A 17,295-nucleotide genomic window follows, 5' to 3' on the forward strand; every position below is an offset into this window, starting at 1 on the left:
GTGTGTGGGGTTGGGGAGGGGAGGGGGGATGGTTTCTTCTCCAGGGCCCTCTGTTAGCCAAGACCTGGCAATGAGAATACATCATAGCTGAGGGTTTTGCCCTTAGAAGACTTTAAGTTGTAGCAATCATATTATTTTTCGGTTGGCAAGCTTATAGAGGTAAACTCATCATGTTTCTTGAAATCTTTTTTCAAACTGATATTTGTAACTGTTGTAGGAATTTTTAGAAGCAACTCCTTGTTCATCGGGGCCAATTGTCGAAAAGCTGTAAATGAAGGCCGTGCTGATTTTACCCCCATCTTCTTGAGTGAGATTCCACTGCTTTTTCAACGGAAAATTATTGACTTGGATGTGGCTCTTATACAAGTTAGTCCCCCAGACAAACATGGCTTCTGTACTCTAGGACCGAGTGTGGACTGTACAAGAGCTGCCATACAAAATGCTAAATATATCATAGGTAGGGCTGCGTGTGTTATGTAATTAATGAATTGTAATACAAATGTATAGATGTTTATGTCTAGTGTGCATGTCTGCATTATTGGCATCACAGCCTCTACAAACAAGTTGTGAATTAATCAATTGATATTGAGCTAAATGCGGTGACTAGACTCTTCTAAATTGTATAAAGCACTTAAGCTGGGTTTTCTTCAGTGAATTATTCCAAATCTCGATACTGTCTCATTTTCTTAATTATATAATTGCATTACTGTCACGGTTTGAAAATTTTTATTTTCCAATTTCTCTTTGTAACTCTATGTGGCAATGCATGTTAATTATTAGTATCATAATTAATTTATTATAATTTGTATTTTGCTCAGTTGTATTTATATGTTTGTCAAACTATTCTAGATATAATAATATACATGGAAAAATTACTCGATTCTGATTGGCTGAGAGCAGTGCAGTTCAAGTGCAGTTCAGGGAGCAGGGATGGTGCGGTGGTAAGAACGCTCGCCTCCCACCAATGTGTCCTGCATTCAATTCATGGACCCGGCGTCATATGTGGTTTAAGTTTGTTGTTGGTTCTCTTCTCTGCTCGGAGAGGTTTTTCTCCGGGTACTCCGGTTTTCCCCTCTCCTCAAAAACCAACATTTCTCAAATTCCAATTCGATTCTTGAATGCACAGACATTTCTGAACGAGTTCTGTGAACTCCTTGGTGCTCCGTGGGTAAACAAATTACGTTTACGTTTTACGTTTTTATGTTTACGTTTTTTTTTTTACGTTTACGTTTACAAATTACATTTTTTTTACGTGTAAATTATACTTCATAATTCTAGATTATAATTGGCTGAAGGCAATAATAAATTTTCGAAGCCAATGGTATTACGTAAAACGATGACGAAAATTTTGTGCGGAAACTTTGAAAAAAGTTTTCTTGAATGAGAAAAAATGGCTTCAAGAAAGGTCTTCCGGCACTTCCTCCATGCAAATTTATTCATGTTTATATTATTAATAAGTAAACCATACGGTTTTTCTCGTTCAATTTGGAATTAATTTGCACTTGTGAGTTTTTCCAAAAGCTGAAATTGCACTCGCAGAAGCGGCTCATGCAATTTCAGCTTTTGGAGAAACTCACTCGTGCAAATTAATTCCAAATTGAAAGAGAAAAACCGTATGATTACCTATACTAATAATAATTATTATTGATAATTAAATATTTTCGTTTACTAGTTAGGTAGCACTGGTTTACAAGAGAACTCACATTTTGCCAATTTTAACAACCTCATACCTGCATAGATCGTGAAATAATTTTCTTTACTTTCTAATTTCCAGGGCTTGTCAATCCTCGGTGTCCTCGCACACATGGCCCAGGAGGTATTCACCAGTCCCATCTTGACGTGCTGTGTGTTTCAGAGTTTAAACTTCCAGAACTAAAGATTAAACCAGAATCTCCTGAGGAAGCCAAAATTGGATCACTTATTGCTGAAAATCTTGTAGACGATGGTGCAACTCTTCAAATGGGTAAGTTTATAGATTGTACATAAGTACAGTATGTGGGAGCATGGTACTGGCTCACGATTAGTGCGCATGACTCGGGAGCAAGTGGTCCGGGTTCGAGCCCTGGCCGGGGACAATGTGTTGTGTTCTTGGGCAAGACATGTTACTCTCACAGTGCCTGCACCCAAGTGTATAAATGGTTACCGGCGAATATGCTGGGGGGTAACCCCGTGATGGACTAGCATCCCATCCAGGGGGAGGGGGGGGGGAGGGAGTAGAAATACTCGTAGTTGCTTCATGCTACTGAAACCGGAATCAGCTCTAGCCGGATGAGCCACTTGGCTCATAAGCAGACTACCTACCCTACATAAGTACAGTGCATAATTTCTGAATAAATAGAGGTTATTTAAGCGCATGTTATTACGTTTTTCTACTGCAATGTAAGGCAAACAGGTCTTTTACCCACTTACTGTTAATTAAGTAGGTATACATATCTGTGGCTGGAGGCTCTGTGATCCTCTGTGGCAGGGGGGAGGGAAGTTACATTGTCGAAGTAATTGAAAGTGCATATTTACCTGGCCTGATCAATCGATGACAATCGATGATCGGAAATCCAATTGATCAATCGATATCTATCGAAGACAATTAGTTAATTGTTGTCAATTGCTATCGTCCAATCGATGACCAATCGATAATCACAAGCTCGAGTCCTCTAATTGCTATCGATTGCTATTGTTTAGCAAGATCATTTTCAATGCAATTAGCACTATGGATAATTCTTGAAAGAACACATCAAGGGAATGAAAATATTCTGCCAGTGAACTTTTAACAAAGGAGCAACGTATCCGTTGCACGAGTGGGAACATTTTCATTGCAGTCACGGTTTACGTTTTGTAAAGAATTATAGTTTTGCATTTGGTTCTGTTATGAAGATCAATAAAGTGTTGTTGCTGTTGTTCACAAGAGAAATGGCAGCCGAGCATTCATTACGTTTAATCCCGGGGTTTTAACGTACAACGATGACATGAAGCCGTAATACGCAGCGGTCATTTCCTGCTGGGTGTTTATTTAACAAGTCAACACCATATGCATTCAGCATCAACCATCTTTCCTCATTTTACTCTCCTGACCTACCTAAGTTCCCGACTAAGTTAGAGTAGAACTGGCATAGCGCTTACTGTATAGGAACTTCTTTGGCAAGTCCAGATACGACACGTATTTTATATACCTGACCAAAAAATATGGAAGTCGATGAAATTGCTAGTCGATGACAATCGATGGGATTCCATAATAGTTGATGACAATCGATGGCAATCGATGATAATCGATGACAGTCGATGACAATCGATGAAAATCGATGATAATCGATGGCAATCGAAAAACGCAAAATTTTTGTTCATCGATTGGTCATCGATTTCCGATATCAATCGATTAATTGTTATCGATTGTTGTCGATTGTTATTGATTGCTATCGATTGCTATCGATTATCAGTTTCATCGATTGATCAGGCTGGGATATTTAAAATCTGGATTGAGATGTTCAGGCAGACTATAAGCACTGGCTGGGGTCACTGAAATTTTTCATTCCCTCAGGTTTGTGAGGTTGAAACAAAAAGAAAACACAGGTGGCCCAAGCTTGCAAATGAACATCCCTATACATACGGTAGTATTCATGGTATGCGACAGTTGAAATATAAGGATTTGTATAGGAAAACGGTTATGTTATCTTTTTGTGGCAACCTTTAAGGTATTGGCTCAATACCAGATGCCTGTCTTAGTCGGCTGCTGGATCACAGAAACCTTGGCATTCATTCAGAGATGTTCAGTGATGGTGTAGTAGCTTTGACAGAGAGAGGAGCAATAACCAATGCTTTCAAGAATGTGCTGCCTGGAAGATGTGTGGGAAGTTTTGTGATTGGAACAGAGAAAGTTTTTGAATTCATTGACAATAATCCTTTTGTAGGTGAGTTATGACTGGCTTAGTTGTTCAAAATCCAGTTTCCACTCACTCAGGTTTAATTGCATCAGTTAACCCAGTAGGGAGTTTAAGAAGCTACGACGGCGACGCCGGGGACAACCTCGACTAAAAAATAAATTAATATTTCACCGGCAAATCTCGCGATACTCTTAAGTCAATTAGTTTGTTTCTCATTGTCAAAACCAGCTCGAAACTGAATATATGGAACACAGCACAAAATTCAAAATATAAATTTTAAATATTATCCGTCGTGGTTCACGTACTCCAGACAACGCAGAATTTGGTCATTTCACGTTGTTGTTTTGCAGAGGGCGGTAAAGAAATGTACTAAGAATTATAACGCACGTGTTAAACCATTGTTCTCCTCGTAGCGACGTTCCCGTTGCCGTTGCCGTCGTGGATTTCTTAAACTCCCCATTGACCTCCGTGCCGCCCGTAACCGGCGCTTACGAGCCGTGGTCTTTGTTCCACTTCTGATGTCAACACCGTTGACCAAAATTGGCATCATTTATGCTCAACTTCTGCGGGAGGAAAAGATCTTTCCATTGATACCCAGATCAGAGTGATCGGCTCAATGGGGCCTGAAATATTCATGAAAAAGCTCAAAAAGTTGAGTGAAAAACTCAGAGCAAAATTTTCTGCGACTACACGTGGCTACTCCATGGTAAAAATTGCCCGTCTCGATGGTGCTTTCTCAGAATTGTTTGAACTGGAAGCAAGCCCAGTAGAAGGTCAATCACTGCAGCAAAAAGAAAAAAAAAAGAGAGAAAGGAAAGGCGGAAAAAGAAAATCGAAAAGCCTAAAGACGTAGGTCACTTTCTCGTCCAAGAATTCAAAATTTTTATTTCTGCGCATGCCCGAGCAAAAATGTCGCAAAACGCGATGCTGTTGGAAAGAAAGGCATGCTGTCATGTTGCAAATGCCTTTTTGAGTAGATTGGAGCTAATTTGGCCCATATCCAGCTTGAAAATCTCCAAAATGTCCAAAAAATGCGTTTTTGACAAGAAGCTCAGCGAGTCAAAAGGTTAAAGTACATGCACTATCATGTGAGCTGTACACGTATTTTCGTCTGTAAATTTAGAGATACTGGGTTTGAGGGGAGCTGTCATTGTGAAACCTATCTCATACAATCGATAAACTAAACTTAAAGCTTTTCAATATTCCTAGAAAAGCTTGATATTTCTTTGGCATACTCGTGCCCAGGGGCCACAATCTTTTTGTTCGGAACCAAGAATTCCGCGCAGAGTATTCGTTTTGTATTCTCAGCCAATCAGATTTGTCGGATTTGACCAGAAGTCAGGGAATCGAAGGCTTCAGTTGTTGGACCTGCCCTGAAATTGCGATTCCTGAAGGATCGTGTCCTCAAGGACGATAATGTTCCTTTGATAAACTGGATTTTGGTGAATTTTGTTAGTCATGATTACAAATTTAAAAGTACTCACGTTCAGAACTAAAACCAATCACATGCATTCGGATTGCTAACTATTTAATAATTAGCACACCTTAATTTAACTTAAAGTGCACCTAACCTCAAAAATTTTTTTTCGCTAAAACGAATCTCCTTGTTATTTGAAATAGTTCTGCGAAAAAAATTTTGGATTCCGTTAAATCCTCGATTTTCTGTGCCCCGACGAAATCTCGAAAATAGCTCCAAAACACCGCCATTTTGTTTCACGACCGAGTTTGAGGAGAATGGGTCTAGCGGCTCTTGTGACGTCTACCCAGGAAGGTTGGATATCTCACGTCCTCTCATTTCCTTCAGGATGGTGCAATACACATTCGAAAAGTGCGCAGAAACGCCTTCCAGAGGTGCTATCGGCTGTTGCAGCAATATTCCAGATTTAAAGAAAGATATACTGTACAATTAACTGACGATGATCGGCTAATGGTGCAACAAAGACGTAAACGATGGTTGATTTTGTCGAACCGAAACAAGCGAACTGAATCTGTGAGAACCATTGAAGAACTCTCACTGGAATTTGTTCCGCAGACTTTCGAACGCTATTTTCATAAATTTTCTGCTTAAAGCTAACCAGCAATTTGTAGAAATACTACCTACAACCTATATCTTCCAATCCCGCAGTATTTGTAACATACAAAGTTGTGTGATCCGGTCATGATCAAGAAGCGTTATACTGATATGTAAATAGATCGCAACTGTACGCCGCTAACCAACACTTATTTCTCTTTCGATTTAGATAAAAGTCGAAGATTAATCCTTTAGAATTACATGATAACAAAATTGTTAGACTCACAGAGTTTTTCGAAGGTTTGGAAATCAGCAGTGCGACAAAGATTCTGTGATATAGCGTCGAAAATATGACCGCGTAACATGTGCGGACCGCTTAGGGAACACATCCTTTTCGCTTATCCGACGAATTTCGCTGCAAACTTTGAGAACAATTTACATTGGTTATTTGGAGTTACGACTTAAAACGTGTGACAATGTGAAATCGGTAATTGTATGAAATGTTTCCTTCCGCCTTGCTTCCCGCAGCTTCAAAAATACAGGCCCAAACAATACGATTTTCAATCGATCGAAGCCAATGTTTTGGAGGTCATCAAGTCTCGAAAACTGCGACACGTACGTCGCTCTTATAAACATGAAGCATTCAACTGAAAGTAAAACACAAGCTGGATTTAACAGAACAATCACACCTTGATAAAATACATTCTCGCTAAGGACAAATGTAAACGGGCTATAAACACGCGTGGGAATCTTATGTTTAGTTGACGAAATTACCATCCAAAGCAGTCCTTGAGTTTTCTTTCCTGCTTTTCGTTTGTCTGCTCCTCCACTTCGTATCTAGCTTTCCATTCCTAATATACAAGCAACTCGTCCGCAAAGAAGTCTTCCCCTTCGTCGCTTGAAATATTGTAAATTGCTCTCAAAGCTCTAAGCAGTGAGTTCACAGTTGTCGAACGTGCTCGATCGAAGTTTATTTCGGAGTCTTCCGAATCGAAACTTAACTCTGACTCCAGTGACGAAAAAGAAATGATTCTGAGACAAAACTTGGACGTTTTAGTCCCAAAATACATCGGAACGATTAGTTTTGTGTTCCATTTTCTCGAGCAAATACAGAGAGTTGACTGAGGCGCCATTGTGTTTGGTTCCTGGGTAGACGTCATCAGGTACCGCCGCCCCAGACTCCCTAAAACGCGGTCGTGAAACCTTCAAGCGCGACTTTGAAAGGGCATAGAAAATCGAGGATTCAACCAAATTCAAAAATTTCTTCGCCCAAATGCTTCGAATAAAGTCTAGATTCGTTTTAGCGAAAAAAAAATTTTGGGGTTAGGTGCACTTTAAAATGTTTTTGGATAAAATCTATTGTTTGACTTGCCAATTTAAGCAGTGGATTAAATTCAGTACCACGTATTTTTGTTTCACCTAATAATTTGTAACGTATTGTTTAATATAAGATTTAATTTTAAATTTTAAACTCTTAGTTGAGTTCTACTCCCAGGTGTAAAAGTTTAAAACTCTCAGTCTGCAGATTCTCATACATTAAAAAAAACGTCGTATGTCACTTAGTAACATTTATACACTGAAAAATCCGCTTTGTAACTGAACATTGTACCATTTAACAGTTTCGTTATTATGAATCGTTCTTATACTATAACGTTACATTATTTTTGTATTGTTTTGTGTTTTGCTTTGTAGTCATGTTAGATGTTGGGTTTGTCAACTTGGTGTCAATAATCTCTCAAAACCCCAAAGTGACAGCAATTAATTCGTGCATTGAGGTGGATCTCACTGGACAAGTTGTATCTGATTCCATAGGCACACGAATGTATTCAGGTAATGTACATTGCATGGCAGGTACAGCAGCCTGATGAACCTTAGCTTGTTGGTCCCTTAAGACCAAAATCTGTGATTTTCCCTACCCTATCTATGACCTGACCAGAAATTTATACCCTGTTAGTATTTAAGACCTGACACTTAAATCAATACACTGTTTCAGACATGCCTAATACAGTTAGCACCCTAGTTTACCCTAGTTCAGACCAATTTTAAAGGCATTATGAAGGGCCTTTGTTGATGGTCTTACCAATAATGATGAAAAAGTAGCTTCTTCTATAAAATCATAACCAATTCAAGACTAAAGTGCAAAAACCATACCCTATTTGGTACCAAAACAGCTAAAACACCAATACACACAAGAAAAAAAAATAATAATAATAAAAAAAAAAAAGCAGTGAAAGGTAATTGACTGATTCTTTTGTTTTGTCACCAGACATGTGGTCTTTTTTAATTGTAACTTAAGTGGAGCGTGAGGTGGGGGATGCCAGTGGAGAGTTGTTTATAGCTTGTGCTCTTGTGGTGGGACCTCGGCGCCTGTAACAGGTATCTCATGATATTTTGATGTGTGTTTTTATTTCCTCTCAGGTGTCGGAGGTCAAATAGACTTCTTACGTGGAGCAGCCTTGGGGCATGATGGCCTTGGTAAGCCAATCTTAGCACTGAATTCTGTCACCAAGAGGGGAGAGTCCAAGATTGTTCCTTTCCTTAAAGAAGGTACGTAAATAAACACATGCATGGCCACTAGTGTGTATGAATACATGAGGAGAAATGCTAGATCTTCTCACGACTATAAAGTAACTATAATCAATTATCTGTTTATTTATTCGTGGTTTGCTTCTAGGCTTTGAATGGTCGAACTATTGTTTGTATGTGATTTGTGTCTTCGTGAAACTTGAAGGAGGTTGTTGTACAAAGCACAAAATGAATCTATGCGTTGGGTCAAATGGGCGTTAAGCCATGATCAAACGGTTTATGATACTCGCATACGCGCGGTCAAACGGGAAAAACTATCATCGAGCTTAAAATAAGTGAGATACTGCGCGCGCTCTCATTGGTTGATAGGTGTGTTTAGGTGAGAGTTTGTAGACACGGTTGTGACGTTTTAGATTCGCGCGTATTTTTGAGAATTATCTTATAAAAGCAATAGAAGACTTTTTCCGTGTTTACATAGCCTCATCTAAACACTCGGGGGGTTGGCAGAATTCTCGAAAGTTATGCAAACCCGAGACGCAGTCTCGGGTTTGCATGACTGTCTTTATTTCTCCGAATCCCTCTCGTTTATAGATGAGGCTAACAAGTCCTCTATTACTTAACTATCATGGAGAATTTGAACAAGTTCAAAGTGAACGACTATTAACAATTATTCCACGAGCGCGCCAATGTAAAACTCTGGAATTGCATTATCCAATAATCCAGTTTTTAATAATTGATGATAGTCGATGATGGGGCCTCATAATTGGCGGTCAAACGCAAGCTCGTGCTACAACTATCATGAACTATCATACGCCGTTTGACCGGGGCTGATTCCTTCTAGATGTCAGATGTGGTTTTTAACTGAATTCTGGCGTCGCCATTTATTTTAGGTGGAGGTGTAGTAACGACACGTGCCCACACGCATTATATTGTGACTGAGCATGGTATCGCTTACTTGTTTGGAAAGAACTTGAAACAAAGAGCTTATGAACTGATCAAAGTCGCCCACCCTGATCACCGAGAATGGCTGGAAAAGGCTGCCTTTGAAAGACTCAAATGTATGCCATCACCAAATTAAACCACGTGCTTGACACGTGATTTTGCGACCAAGTCGCGTGCTTGACATGTGATTATGTGCAGCGTCTCTAAGTCTTCTTGTTTGTTTCAGTGTGTAGTAGTTTATGTTTGTGGTCAGGAAGAATTATGTCGTAGTATGTTTAGTCAGTAGTAAGTTAACGGAAAACCCGATGTTACTCCAGCTCAGAGTAGTAAACTGAAAACAACAACAGCAACTAGAAGAAACAAACAAAAGTCGGAAACGAATTAACAGGATTTCGTCGTCTAGAACAGACAGAGTTTTTAATTTTAACCCCTCATAATCAAACACTGACTTGGAAAAAATCTAGTTCGCTTTTTTTGCATTATTGATGCATTGTAAAGTTAACAAAGTTAACGTAGTTATCAAGCTACGCTTTTTGTAAAAATTGCGTAAATCGTTTGCGTGTACAAAGCATAGGCCCCACATGCTATTTAGTTAAACCATTTGTTGAAAATAACTTGGGCACAGTAAGGTAATAAAGAACCTTGAACTGTAATATGACAGTAAGGACTGACAATCTTTAAGTGGTTAGAGAAGAAAAGTATGTTGTCATTTTCCTGAAATCTTGATTTCAAGCCTGACGAGCATAATTATGTTATATATTGTTGTCGCAGTTTTCTTTAGGCACCGTTAGACGGAACTGTGGCTACCTAAAACCTAGCGCGCGTGTCTAAGACCTTAGCTTGTCACCTTGTCACGCAATCGTATTCCTGGAATTTCATTGGATGATTCCTATTGTAAAAGAAACCACCACGATATTTAGAGTGAATTAAAACTGCTGTTTCCAGCATTATCCCTTACGGTAGATAATAAATTATAAATTCCGAAGATTCTCATCCACTGAAGTTAAATATGAAGAGATTTATGAAATAAACGAGATTGCTTTGAATGACAATAGCTGTCCTGAGTCTCGATTGTCCAACATTCTGAGAGGTTTATCACTTGCTGAGAAGGTTGGGAGGACTACAAATACCTTGCTGACACAATTGGTTCGTTTCTGTTAAAACGTTAATAACAATGACAGACACAGTCTGTAATAGGCACGTTCGATATGTCAATATTCTAACATGGCTCGGAGGCTTTCAGATCAGAATTGCACATTTTTAAAGTTTCTTTTGTCTCTCAATTCCCAAAAGACACTTGGATACAAAGAAAACAACATTGCCCCGAAAGCCTTAGCCTCTCACTCAGACGCTCTTAGGGCTCGTCACGCGTAACGAGTCGTAAGAGCGTTTGTTGGGGAGGCTACGAAAGCCTCGGAACCATGTTAAAATATTGATATATCGAACGTGGCCTATTAAAAAGGCAACAAGCCTTCAAAAGGTGTGAGTTACTTGTCAGTCATTGTGGGAGTAGTACACATTAAAATTAAGTACAACTATTCTTTTGCCTTGGTATTAAATGCCTTAATGACCATTGGACAGAGAAATTTCTTTTCAGGAGTATTTTCTTGATTTTTGTTGATCATCTGTGAGTTTTGCATGGGCTACCTCTGGAACTAGGGATGGTGAAGTTTAAACCACTTGCTTTGCTTTTCTGTGACCTTCGGACACCACCTTGTGATAAATGGCCCCATATTTCTCGTCTAGTCAGTTCAAATGAGTGAGACATGGCTTGCGTGATTTTTGTCGCTACGCGTCATTCGCAATTAGCCAATCAGAAGCCGTGCCTACTGTCCTGTATCCTGCTGTAACACATTCAAAATATTTTGCTGTTCCTGAACCTGTACGTTTGTGTTCTTATCTTTTTGCTGCAAATATTTCGCGCGTAGAAGGATAAACTTATTTTTGCAAATTGAGTTCCCAAGTTAAAACATTCACGTCACCGCCTGGCAGTTGGTGAAATTTTTGCACACTCGAGTCACATGATACGTTTTAATCAATTAGTTGCGAGGGAACTTACAAAAGCGAAACAGTGAAATCCTGTTTCGCTTAAAGTAAAAGAAACTGAGAGTGCATTTCAGGTTTTAATATGAAAATTTATTATTCGCTGCACGAGACCTGGGATCGATCACTCAGTTCCCACTAAATCTCGGACCCAGTCCTTACAATGTGAAGCTACCGCCTGGCGTTTTACAAGCTAGGCGGCGAAAATTACTAGTAAAATAAATTTTGCCTGCATTTTACAACATACTGAATAATCTTAAAGAGAAATAGTACATTTTGGTCTGACATTTGTTCAGGTGAAATCCTGAAAGTAATTTCTGTTTGAAGCAGTATTCAAATACAGTTACCCCAAGGATAACAGCTGTTCTTAAAACAAAATAATTTATGCAGTTTATTTCCTTCTGAAATAAGATAAAACTTATTCATGAAGTCTGCTTATTAAGACAGGGTATTTTTCTTACAAAAAAATTTGAAAAAGGCATCGTGCCTTGCAAATACAATTATCGTGAACTTTCAAACACAATTTCGAACTTCCGTTCGAACAGTTTCAGCTTAAAATTATCTCTAGCCCAGGGCAGGTATTTTTGTGCCGAATCCTGCGTTTTAACATCTGCCCAGTGTCAAGGAAATGAATAAGCGTGTCCTTAAAAGGTAAAGTGCGTGAGAAAACCTGTAAATACAGCCTCCTTTCAGACCTCAATTTCGTTGTCTTCTTTACACTCTAACCAAGAAAAAACTTGAGTGTGATCAGAGATTGTACGTGAAATGACACACGCACTGAGAGAGTGATTTTCCAGAGAGTTTGAGAACATACAAAACAGAAAACATTGTCCCTTGCCGTTTAGCAATAGATGCAAAAGGGCAATTAGGTCATTATGAATTCAGGTCTAGAGGCGCTGCAGGAAGGGTAATTGTGCATTGTCGGTGGAGGAGTCTTGTTGGAAGAATCTACTACAGGAGGCTCGACTTTATCTCCAGACTTTTTTCGCCAAAATGAATTCTCTACCTGTTTGTAACAGTTTCAAGCACTAAGGAACAAAACAAACGAAACTTAAAGTCAAATTCTTCCAACAGGGATGAAAACTTAACATGATCTTCGTCCTTGTGATAATTTTTCTTGTCGATTTTTGACAGTGTTTACGTTGGTTTTCACACTAAGCTGCACATACTGTATACTGCCGGAGTCTGGAAAGCCAATAAACGATAGGAAGAAATAATCAGACTGGGTTTTTTCAGTTTAGTACCTATGAGCTCCATTTATTGTTTTCTTTTCTTGGGAGGTTTCTTTTGTTCCTCGGCGGCTGGCGGCACCATAATCCACATTGTAGACACGACGTCATCCAAATCAAAGTCAGTGACGTGTGTTTGTGTTTCTCCCAGCAGTTTTCCAGTCTTCATGGAGCCTTGCGCGTAGATCCGAAAGCGAAAACTGCTTTCCATCAGTTCATTCGCAGAAATCCCGCGCATGACAAACGTTTCGTTAATAGTGACATCAGAGGTCGCCTTTGTCTTCGTTTTGAATCGATATCTCTTCGACGGCATTAATGTCAAGTGAATTGACATCGCCGAAGTAGCACTACCGACAGAAATTGCTTCGGGGAAGTCCTGTGCGCGGATGATAGTCACTTCTAATCGCTGCGCTGTCTGAGAAAATCCTACGGAAACTTGCAGTTTCGCAACGCAGTTGATCTCGCCTCTTGATTCACGACTCGGAGCTTTGTTTCGCCTGGCTCGCTGCGCACCGGCCGTATCGCCGTAAGCAGAAAGGACATTTAGATGACTTATTGCTTTAACAGCTTCAACTGAAGGCCTCTCCCATTGAGTCAGCTTTCTCTGGGCAGGCGCTTGACGCGGTTTGTCAGAGAGCAAATCGCTCAAACTCTTGCTCTTAATGTATTTGGGTTTTTTCAAAACAAGGTCATCGCTTTCCCTGTCGCTAGCAGTTGTCTCAGGTTGAATGAAATCTACACTGTCCGATTCATCCATGGAATCCTCGCCCATGGCGGGTGATTGCCCGAGCTCCACGTAATCCGCTTCTTGCACGCCGGCCAGTTTGTTTCGATCGAGTTTGCATACATCGGAATGCAGAATCTTGTACAAGAGAAACACAAGCACGAGACATACTCCAAGGAATCCCAGAAATATTATCGCTGGCTGTGGAACTGAGAAAGAAACAATAAAACGCATAAGATCAGAGAAAGATCGATAGTTTTGACCAATACTTACTGACTCCACAGTTGGGAGACAAACACGGCAAAAATTAGGGTCGAAGTTAGCATTTTAACATCTCTCCTTCGATGCGTTTGCAGATCAAATTTGAAATTTGAAATTTTGTTCATAGGCTGTTATCGTAGAAATTATTTATGACTAAAAATTAAACCGCGCTAAGCGGAAAGGTGCATGAAATTACAAAGTAATTTTGTATATTTTCTTCAGCTGTGGGTTTTTAGGTAGTCTTAATACCTCGATCGTTTGTAAAATCCCATGAATTTTCAAAATCTTAGCCGCAGTAGTTACCGCGAGCGACATGGATGAAATAATAATAGTCAGTTCTTCTATGCATTTGCCTTCAAGTATTGATGATTTAACAAGATATTTATCTTTTTAGCCGGATCATTACAAAAATTCCCCAGGTTAGAAAAACTGACGAAGTCAAAGCAAGAAAGCCAGGAAATCATTAGCGCTCTCGAAAGTGTCGCCACACGCTTATAAGCAAAATTAGATAAGGATTAAAATAGAGATAAAAATACATGGTCTGAACAATTTCGTTAAAGGAATGACTTAGAAAAAAAAAACGCATTTTAGATTGCTTTAGTTGTAAATGTGCAAGATTGTTTTCTAAAATCAATTCCTTAGCTCGAGAAATAAAGGAAGCAAGATCACACGTTTTTCATGGGAGCCGTTCGTCAAAACAAAAATTGAAAAAAGACAACTACAATAAAAATAATCAAGGAAGAAAATTTTCTTGATTAAAGTTAAGATATAATAAAAGTGGTAACAGTATAATTTATTTTTAACGATACATGTTTAAGTGATGTTTTCGCGGACGTTCAGAAACTTCATACATTCGCGGTTTTAATTTTGGATTATACAGCATAAAATAAATTAAAAGCTAAAAAATACCGCCATCGCAGCACAGGTGAAAATGGAATAAAAATCTAACCGTAAAACGCCGCGAAACCATTGAGACATAAAGAAGATTGTGAGCCATGAACTGTGCCAGAAAATAAAATTACATTACCTTCGGACTTCATAGCGAAGATGCCTCACAACAAATAGCGTATGAAATACAAAAGCTTACAGTTCTGTTGTAGTGGAAGCTTTTATGAAACATTCGTCGCTAAACACTCACAGACTTGTCAACAGTGATAAGAACAAAGCCTTAATTTTCAGGGTGCGTCATTGGTTGAAGCAATTTTTTCTTTCAAAAAGCTCCTAATTATTCCACTGGCCAAGTCGCCCGTGATAAATCTTTCTTGACCAGAATAATTGCTAATCCGCTTGTAACATTTTATCTGATTCCAGAATTTTGAGGGGGACTGTATTTAGTGGGAGGCTCGGTCTTAGGTTATCAATTAATTGTAGAAGTGTTCTTTATTCGACCAACTCACCGAACTTAAAGGGCTTTCTTTGTGAATTTTTAAAGTTGTCTCGGTTCATTAAGTCTATTTCTTTGGCTTCTTGTAGTTTTTTTCAATGATGATATTTTATTATTGTTCATAAAACCATTGTCCTTATGACCCCGGAACTTTTAAACAAAAGCGGAAAATTTGCATTGTTTCGTCGAAGATCAAACCACTGTCGTTTGCTTAGCAATAAGAAGGTGTTTAATTATGGGCACCGGAGGCAGAAACATCCATTGAATCGAAATTTAAAGATTGCGGAAAATTTTAGCCGACGCCATGTAAATAGCTTTTGTCAGGTTCAGTTTATAAAATTTCCAGCACTTTTCCGGCCGCAAAAAATATTGAATACTCACACTCACCTTTCGTAAACAATGAGTTGACTTTTCCGCGTTGAACGAAGTTTATTTTCCGGGAAAACGTCGAACCTATATATATCGTAACGGCCCTTCTTTCACGAAAGGTCGGATATCTGTAAACCCTGTAAACATTTCATTCGAAATATTCACGGTAACACAGCCTATTTGTTTTCAAACGTCTTTACACATTGAATTGAAAAAATCTTACATTCATGAAGGAAAAAAAGACAATAAACTCTATAAAGTATCTAGTGTACGCGGGTAAACAGGAATGATAAAGAGTTTTACCAGTAAATTGCTTGCTTGTTTCTGATGATGGCTTCGAAGTTGCCTCCCCTTCAACAAGGCTGTACGAATTCAAATATATGAACGAAATGGTACAGAAGATCACGCTTTTCATCTTGTCAAAAGGTTTTTCGCCAAGGCCGCGGAGAAGACATCACAACCAAGAGCTAAAGGCAGCAAGTTTTGAGTAATAAAGACCGCTCTTGCTCTAAAAATACAAACCATACACATATCATTATCATGGAATACTTCCCAGACCCAGCATCGATGATTGAAATTTAAACATTATGCTCGTAATAAATAGCATTTCTTGTTTCCTTATCCAAGCAATATAATGGTTTAGAAACCTGTGTGTTCGTCGTAAATCCAATAATTGTTCAGTGCTTAGAATAACATGTTCCTCGCCGATCACGCTTCGCCATCAATTTTCCACAAACCGGAACTTTTGAGGGCGAGAAGGAAAAAGCATGCGTATGAGCGAAATTGTTTTGTATATTCTTCATGTATGAATAAAGTATCTGTGAGAGGTTACATCACACCTGTTTAGCATAACATTTGCAAAGCCTTGCTTGAGTGCTTGTGGACAGAAGAGCAATAAAACACACTTCTAAAAATATAGTCACGTCATTGAAAATTTCAGAGATAATTTTGTTGTGCTTTGTTGTGTTTTTCTTTCCACGCGATCGTGTCGACGTAATTTAGTCTCCATTACCAGTCATGGACGCGGTAAAGCTTGTGCTAAAGAAACCTACGCACAAACTCTCATTGGATCTTCTGCTGCTAAATTTCAGCACGCAAATGGAAATAGATGGCCTTTTATTAATGGAGATATAAACTGACATTTACTGTCCAAATGCGTCATTACCAAAGGGAATTGGATCGCAATTTGCATGAATCGAAGCCCAGTCTTAAAAGCTTTTCGAGCGCAATTTTATCCTAACAAGATTTATCGATACAGATATTTTTTCTAAGCCTGGATTTTTCACTGAAGACTCGATGTGTATGGCGTACATTGTAGTACATGGCCTATTTCGCATGCCATCAATTTTTACTGACCCAATTTTCTTGGCTCCTAATTTAATCTAACAGAATCAACTTGAAAAATCTAGATTGCTAATCTCGGAGCTCTGTACTTAGTCAATACTGAAAAACTTTTATCTGTAAAACGCGGTCAATATGGAAAGCCATTCAGTTCAACGCTAAACATTCTAAACGTGCCAAGACAAAAATAACGGAAACAGGAGCGTTTGCTGCAAGAAACAGTGCCAAAGTTTTACTTTACAAATACTTCGTGCAGTTAAAAAAAGAGCGAATATCGACGAGGAACTGTTATTATATCAGCAATCTAGAATTTTTCGAAGAATCAGTAACTGCAATCGAGAAAAATATCTATACTTCTCTGATTTCCCTTGTTGTAAGACGGTGAAATAACTTTAAGGTCCGCGCATGCGTAACATTATTAGATAAATGTCGCGGCAAATTCAATATAAGTCGGGCGGGGTTTCAATTGCGGTTTAACGGTACAACTGTCAAACATTTGACTTCAAGTCTCGTTTCCAGTGACATGTTTCTTCAGTTGTTGAAAATTGGAAGATCCAAATTAGGCAAGGCGCTTACTTCTGCTTAGGATA

At 38.9% G+C, this 17,295-nt stretch overlaps 2 protein-coding genes across 5 annotated transcripts in view; one reads left to right on the top strand and one right to left on the bottom strand.

Annotated features, from left to right (window-relative positions):
* Positions 1 to 10,418, top strand: part of LOC145484977 (succinyl-CoA:acetate/propanoyl-CoA:succinate CoA transferase-like) — a 119,314-nt gene extending 108,896 nt beyond the window's left edge. For 2 of the 4 annotated variants that reach the window (XM_081463608.1, XM_081463607.1), the window contains 6 exons: positions 218 to 457; positions 1,775 to 1,963; positions 3,687 to 3,902; positions 7,579 to 7,716; positions 8,305 to 8,433; positions 9,303 to 10,377. In XM_081463608.1, coding sequence (XP_081319734.1) covers positions 218 to 457; positions 1,775 to 1,963; positions 3,687 to 3,902; positions 7,579 to 7,716; positions 8,305 to 8,433; positions 9,303 to 9,490 — 1,100 coding nt within the window. In that variant the 3' untranslated portion in view covers positions 9,491 to 10,377. Of the gene's footprint in view, positions 1 to 217; positions 458 to 1,774; positions 1,964 to 3,686; positions 3,903 to 7,578; positions 7,717 to 8,304; positions 8,434 to 9,302 lie in introns of all 4 variants that reach the window. The other 2 variants (XM_081463605.1, XM_081463606.1) reach the window with 2 other exon arrangements.
* Positions 10,419 to 11,749: 1,331 nt separating this feature from the next.
* LOC145484994 (uncharacterized) lies at positions 11,750 to 17,294 on the bottom strand. Its single transcript, XM_081463630.1, has 2 exons — positions 15,668 to 17,294; positions 11,750 to 13,559 (listed from the first exon to the last, which is right to left on the bottom strand). Exons 1-2 carry the CDS (start codon positions 15,777 to 15,779, stop codon positions 12,655 to 12,657), a joined length of 1,017 nt encoding a protein of 338 aa, XP_081319756.1. The 5' UTR covers positions 15,780 to 17,294; the 3' UTR covers positions 11,750 to 12,654.
* Position 17,295: the final 1 nt, after the last annotated feature.

Source organism: Orbicella franksi, chromosome 4 (genome assembly GCF_964199315.1).
Source record: "Orbicella franksi chromosome 4, jaOrbFran1.1, whole genome shotgun sequence".
NCBI classification, from domain to species: Eukaryota; Metazoa; Cnidaria; class Anthozoa; order Scleractinia; family Merulinidae; genus Orbicella; species Orbicella franksi.

Excerpts from the sequence above, each read along its gene's own strand:
- LOC145484994 (XM_081463630.1), bottom strand. The coding sequence starts at position 15,779 with ATGAAAAGCGTGATCTTCTGTACCATTTCGTTCATATATTTGAATTCG. Across the intron at positions 13,560-15,667 it reads AACAAGCAAGCAATTTACTG|TTCCACAGCCAGCGATAATA; the intron begins GTAAAACTCTTT and ends TTTCTTTCTCAG.